This window comes from Fukomys damarensis, unplaced genomic scaffold (genome assembly GCF_012274545.1).
Source record: "Fukomys damarensis isolate Sample0158 unplaced genomic scaffold, DMR_v1.0_HiC HiC_scaffold_13, whole genome shotgun sequence".
Lineage (NCBI taxonomy): Eukaryota > Metazoa > Chordata > Mammalia > Rodentia > Bathyergidae > Fukomys > Fukomys damarensis.
Window position 1 is genome coordinate 20213326 of NW_022900925.1, and position 7034 is coordinate 20220359.

At 44.8% G+C, this 7034-nt stretch overlaps 1 protein-coding gene across 1 annotated transcript in view; it reads right to left on the reverse strand.

Moving 5' to 3' along the window:
* The window catches only part of CUNH17orf75 (chromosome unknown C17orf75 homolog), an 11441-nt gene extending 4407 nt beyond the window's left edge, over window positions 1–7034 (reverse strand). Inside the window, exons 1-6 of the mRNA XM_010642384.2 lie at window positions 6811–7034; window positions 6114–6194; window positions 3979–4104; window positions 1908–2051; window positions 1521–1578; window positions 265–384 (exon numbers count right to left, since the gene is read on the reverse strand). Coding sequence (XP_010640686.1) covers window positions 265–384; window positions 1521–1578; window positions 1908–2051; window positions 3979–4104; window positions 6114–6194; window positions 6811–6950 — 669 coding nt within the window. The 5' untranslated portion in view covers window positions 6951–7034. The remainder of the gene's footprint in view (window positions 1–264; window positions 385–1520; window positions 1579–1907; window positions 2052–3978; window positions 4105–6113; window positions 6195–6810) is intronic.

A 7034-nucleotide genomic window follows, 5' to 3' on the forward strand; every position in this document is an offset into this window, starting at 1 on the left:
AGACAGGGTCTTACTATGTAGTGAGACTGACCTGGAACTCACTGTGTAGCCCAGGCTGGTCTCAACTCACAGCAATCCTCCTGCCTCAGCCTCCGAGTGCTGGGATTACAGGCGTGCGCCACCACGCCCGGCCTAGCAAACATACTTTGAATGAATATTCAGGGGAAAGAAAGCAGTGTTCAGAGAAAATCAGTACGTCTCTAAACCAAATTCTGCCAAAGTGATTCTCAATGAATGAAATGCTCTTCCTTGAGCAATACTTACAGCATGGAGAAGAAAGGTAAGTTTCTCCTGAAAGAGAAGAACAACCCTCTGGACTGGGCACACAACATCCTCAAACCAGCTGCTCAGATAGGACTTGATTTGAGTCTCCAGGCCCCTCTCCTGGATTGGGAGAGAATGTCATTGCTTTAATACTATATAAGTCTTCACCTGCTAAATTTAACATCTTCCTCACACTCTCCATAGTCCCATACTAGGGACTGATCTCAGGGCCTACCACTGATCCACAGCCCTACCTATACCTCCTTTAAAAAGGAAACGTCACCAACTCAAAACAACAAGAATTATAGCTTTCCTGGAAGACTGAATTAATAACACTTCACTCTATTCATGGTGAGGAGCTAGGCAATTATATGTCTGTCCATCTCATCCCACCTCACAGCACATTCTTTGGAGATACTCTTAATAATCCTTCCTCAGCACCCGGTGTGGTGTCTGACACACGCATAGTACGCGTTTAAGTGACACTGAATAATTGAAGGAATACAGAGAATTCATATTTGCACTCAAAATGTAAATAGGGAAGGACTAACTTCTAAGTAACTCATCAAAGCACTCAAGCCTCTCCAGTTGTCACGAGTGCCACTGCGTGTATGTCTAGCTTTCTCTGGGACTAGTCTCATGGGGAAAACACCAGTCCAGGAGAGCAGCACCCCAGATTCAAGCCCCTGGCTCACTCCTACACTTTTCCTTCTTGTACGTATAGGGCAAGTGAAGGGGACTATTATTATTATATTTAATGGGCAACAAACTTAGAAGAGATATAACTTTAACTGCTGTAAGCTGAGAGCACAATTGTAAAACATTCAGATAAATCGGTCAATTTGGATATATCTAATTCATAAAGAATCGATTAATGAAAATGGAATGTTTGTAAAGATCTTTGATGTTAAGTGTAAGGATAGCCATACCACTGCACAGCGTGTCTCTGGTGCCAGAGACTACACGGACCATTAGTTCTGAGCAGAATATAAATCTTACATGAGTAGACATCAGAAAAGGCATCATCTTCAACAGACATGTTAGTACATGGTGTTGAATTTTTTGTTATAGATAGAATTTTTCACATCAGAAGCTGTCGTGTGCAACTTTCAGTCTTTCCTTAAAAATCACCAGTCTGATAGCTCACAAGGTAAAGTTTTCAGAATTTACGTATCATATAGACATACACAACATGACGAGTGTAGTTATGGTTTGTCAGTCATTTCAGTCTTAGGAAATTAAATCAGTCATCTTACCTCACAATTCATGCTTTTTTTCAGCCCTTGAATATATTTGTCCAATTCAAGCCTGAAAGTTTGTTCTTAAGGAAGTAATGAAGAATGAATAATCACAGTAATGTTTTTTGGTTGGTTTTTTGGTATGGGGGATCGAACTCAGGACCTTGCACTTACAAGGCAGGTGGTGGCACCACTGAGCTATATCCCCAGTCCAACCATGGTTTTTTTCTCAAGAAGAAATGTAAAATCTCTCAAATAAAGCAGATAAATCAAAACAAGTCGGGCAAATGGCCACATGAAGCACAACGCATAAGGGCGGAGAAGCCTGGGGAGGGTGGTAGAGATACTTCTCCACTTGCCTCCCCCTTTTCTCCTTCCTGATTCCCCCAAAGACAGAAAGGATATAGCTCGAGTCCTTTCTCAGTCCCTCCCAAAAAGCAGACCACATACTCTGAAGGGTTCTGTTCAGAGCCCACTGTAGCTGACTGAGGAAGCAGCTTTTCTTGTTGGAAAAGGCAGTAATAACAACCAACTCGGTAACCTGGAATTCTAGAAAAGAATGAAAAGGGTAAAATGCACAGCTTTAGTAACTCATGCGTCTCATTTTGTGGACTGCTCTGAACCCTGGTGAACCTTTCGATGGCCCTCTCAGTCCGCTAGACGATCCAACCTGGGCGTGGTGGCACATGCCGGTAATCCCAGCTCTGGGGTGGGGGGCACTGAGGCAGGAGGATCACTGAGTTCGAGACCAGCCTGGGCTACATAGTAAGTTCCAAGGTAGTCTGAACTACACAGTGAGACCCTGTCTCAAAACAACAAACAAAAAAATAGAAAACGAAAACAATTTAGTGAGCACCTACTATGTGCTAGGCACTGGGGTAAGCATTTTCACAACTTCCTATGAAGTGAGTATAAACATCCTCATATTATACACAGGGAAAAGTTTAGGGTTTACTCACTTTCTGATAGTAGATGGCATTTCTGGATTCACACCTAAGAGATTTGGTTCCAAAGTTGATGCCCTCAGCTGGGAGGATGGGAGTTCAGGGTACTAAACATGGACTTGTGCAGGGTGTGCCTGAAGAGCCAGCCTCACTGCATTAGGCCCAGGGGCATGTAAGGCCAGTAAGCCATGAACCTCGGGACATTTGCTGACTTGGAACAACAGGCTCCACTTCTTCAGCCCTCCTCCCAGTAGTTTTCAAAAATCCCCACCGCTGTCAGTCCATTCCTGCTGTCACTCCTGATTTCTAATATGCAGGCATGTTCGCCTCTTGGCCACCTCCACACTCTGTCCACAGGAGTCAGTCTGCGGGGCAGTTAGCTCAGCAGTCAGAGTCTGCTAGATGGTTCATTAGCTCACTCATAACAGCAGAGGAACACGCATGCAAACCTGGTGAGTTTTAGAGTAGCCACTAATACAGGTGAACATTCTTTTTTGAATTATCCTGGGTTATGTAAACATTTCATGTGACTTAAGGGCCGAGGATTTAGATTAGTGGATCTGCCACCTGCCTCTCAAGCACAAAGACCTGAGTTCAATCCCTGGTACCAAAAAAACAAAACAAAACAAAACAAACCATTTTCATGTGATTTCACTTTTATTCATTGTACACCCACATGTATGTGAATATAAGTATGTTCTTCCCCTACCTTGAACCTTCAGTCACCGATGCTCCAGGCAGATGTACCAGGTCCATCCTGTGGCCTTATCCTGGATGCCTGGCTTCCTACTCCTGAGGGACTTACATGCCAACTTTACAGTCTAAAGAAGGGTAATGGGGGGCCAGGGATTTAGCTCTGCCACCACCTTCTTCCCAAGCCCAAGGTCCGGGGTTCGATCCCCGATAAGAAAAAAAAACAAAAACAAAGAAATCTGCCAGGTGTGGTGGCGTACGCCTGTAATCCCAACACTCGGGAGGCAGAGGCAGGAGGATGGCAATCTCTGTGAGTTTGAGACCAGAGTGGGCCACACAGTGAGTTCCAGGGCAGTCTGAACTACAGAGAGGCCCTGTCTCAAAAAAAAAAAAAAGAAGGGTAATGGGAAGACATCTGAAATTGGCCTGAGGATGCCTTTGTTTAAACCTGAACTCCAGCAAGATAACCAGCCCTGTGACCTTGGGCATTCCATTTAACTTCTCAGAGTGCATATAATCATTTGAAAATGGAAATGAGAACCGATCTATCTCCCCTTTATAGGGTTCACTGCATCAAAATTGGTGAAACACATTACAAACTATAAAGTATACAATATTGGTTTTGGTAACTGACTCTTTTCTTCTACGTACAAAACTAATAGTACATTTAGATTCCAGAATCTCTACCATTCAATCTCATTCCACAAATGTTTATGTGTGAGACCCAGAACTCAGACTATCAGAAAGTCCAGAAAGAAATAATCTTTTGGAGTTTATCACTGCTTCTCATATTTAGCCCAGAAATTAAAAACTCAAGACACAGCACATTTTACACTTACCTCAGCTCCACTGATGCAACATTACCGAGCCCTTCAAAGACTGTTCCCTTGGAAAGACGCTTAGCAATGAAACTTCGCAGCTCTGGCTCCACTTCAGATGGTAGATTAGTATCCGCCAAAGAGAGGCTTGACAAATGAGACACATTCCTTACCAGTGGACCAGTGTATTCACCCGTAAATCAAAAGAATGGTCCCAATTCCAAAATCTTTTTTTGTTTTTTTGAGACGGGGTCTTGCTATGTAGTCTGGCCTTGAACTAACTATGTAGCTCACGATGGCCTTGAACTCCCAGTGATCCTCCTGCCTCAGCCTCCCAAATGCTGGCATTATGGGCTAGGATCACAGGCCAGCAATGCCTGGCTTTAGCTTTTCTCCTAAGGATTTGACAATTGTATACCAGATCCCTGTTGTGATAATTTGGATCTGGAATGTTCCCCAAAGACACATGTGTTAAAGGCTTAATCCCTGTCCTTGGTGCTCTTAGGAAACTTTAGAAGATAGGACCTTGGGCCAGGGATTTAGCTCAGTGGTGCCACCGCCTGCTTCATAAGCACAATGTCCTGAGTTCTATACCTGGTTAAAAAAAAAAAGGGCCTAGAAAAAGTTAGGTCTGGGGGTATGCCCTTAATGGGGAGATTAGGTCTGTGCCACCACCTGATGTACTGAGTCACCAGAGGCCCAATGGTAATGGGGTCAAACAAGCCAGGTTTGATGGTGCACATATGTAATTCCAGCACTCTGGAAGTTTGAGGTAGGAGGACCATAAATTAAAGAGTCCAGCCTGGGCAACTCTGTGACTTGGTGAAACCTGGTCCCAAACTAATAATAAAAAAAGGACCGAATATAGCTTAGTGCAAAGGCCCTAGGGCTCAATCCACAGAATTGACAAAAAATATTTTGTGACATCTGAAAAAAAATTTTTTTTTTTTTTTTTTGGTACTGGGGATCAAACTTGAGTCCTTGCGCTTGCAAGGCAGGTGGCAAAACCACTGAGCTAAATCCCTGGCCCCTGAAAATTTTTAAATCATCCATTATCTAGCTGGGTGTGGTGATATACACCTTTAATCCAAGCACTGAGGAAGCTGCAGCAGGATTATCACAGCTACATAGTGAGTTCAAGGCCAGCCTGACCTATATAGTGAGACCACATCTCAAAAAAAAAAAAAAAAAAAAAGGAACAATCACGCATTATTCATTTAATGAACCCTGAATTTTTGTATTACCTTTTTTTGCATCAAATATCAAGATATGTACATTGATCCATACACTTAATAAAAATGTATTAAATGTCTACTCTGTGCCAGGCACCACTAAGAAACAAAATAGAGTCTTACTGAATAAAAGAGACAATCCCTGCTGTCCTAGGATTTACATTTTAATCACTGGAGGCTGGGGATTTAGTTCAGTGGTTCCACTGTCTGCCTAGCATGCATAAGGTCCAGAGTTTGATCCATGGTACAAAAAACAAACAAACAAACAAACATTCTCTTCACTGTAATCTAGTGTATGGTATAGGAGCATGGTGATGCAGGCCAGTAATCCCAAAATGAGAAGGGAGAGGTTTGAGATGAGCCTGGATAAACAGACAAAGGAAGACACTGTCTAAAAAGAGTATTCAAAAGTGGAAAACCAAAAAGGATTCAAATTAAATCTTGAAAAAAATTAATTTTGAAAAAAAATTTAAAATTAAATTAAATCTTGAAATAATAGGCTGGTCATGGTGGCACTCACCTGTGATCCTGGCACTCAGGAGACCTAGCCAGGATGATAGGTGCAAGTTGGAGGCTAACCTGGGCTACAGTGAGTTCAAGGCCACCCTGAACTACACAGCAAGACTGTCTCAAAATATGTGTGTGTGTGTGTGTGTGTGTGTGTAGGTGGAGTTCCGACAAGAAACTCAAACTATTTCTCTCTAGCTAATTGGAGGCAGCATCAGTACTTGGATCTGCCTTGGCCTGGAACGAATGAGCCAATAAGGAAATCGGGAGGGATTCCTAGGGGATAGAAAAGAACTGATAAGTAGTTTGACTATGGGAAAGCCCAGTGGAAACAGGGAGCCCACTGACATCTACAGGTTAGAGATGCACAGAAAATATAAATGCAAGCACATGAACGGGTTATGGTTGGGCTGTTACCTGAAGACATCACCAGAGGGAGTTTCCACATTGGTACCACTTGGGTTTCCATCATCGCTGTCTCCTCTCTGCTGTGCCAATCTGTAAGCCACAAAAGCAATTGTGATATCAGTTATGTACTCTGAATCAAGCAGAGTACGGGGCCCTTGCAAGCTGAGTAAGGTCAAAGTGCTCGGGTCCTCCATAGCCTATGTGCATGAAAGGGAAAACCCATAAAAAGCACTGACAAGAGCCCCTTCTCTTTCCAGGCTACTTAAGGATGTGGAGCAAAGGTCTAACAGGCAGAAAGACTCAAAACTGACTTTATAGGGCCAAGCAAGACCCTGCAAGGTCAGCCAGAGGAAAACGAGGCAGCAAGGGCAGAAGAAACCGGGAGGGTGAAAGTGGGTGTGGCAGAAAAGGGAGGTAACGGAGATAACAGGACAACAGAAGGCAGAAACTAACTTGCCAGAGCTGCGCTAAACAATGACAGGGTCAGGGACGTGAGGACAGTGATGGCAGAGGCTCGGAAGAGCCAATACAAGAGCCGGAAAGAAGGGAGGGACGTGGTGTGGACCTTTATGGCCAGAGACCTTGTCTGGGAGAGGAGAAGCTGACGTTTGGGAGCGGCCGGGCCGCGGGTGGGGTGCAAGGCCTGGCGGCGGGCCCGGGGAGGGACGGCTGGGGCAGCCCGGCAGGCTGAGCTGGACTGCGGCACCTGCTTCCGCGGTAGCTGTAGAGACAGTAGTGGCTGCTGGGCGGCGGCTCGAGTCTCCGCTCTTCCGCAGAACCTCCCTCCTCGCTGCTCTCTAGCTCCTTTTCGTCCCCATCCAGCGACTCCTGCAAAGAGGGTAGCATCACGGCGGCCTGCTAGCGGCCCTGTGTCTCCGCCAAACCGGTCCCCCGCTGCTGTGAAGTCCACAGCAGCCGGATTCCTCCAGC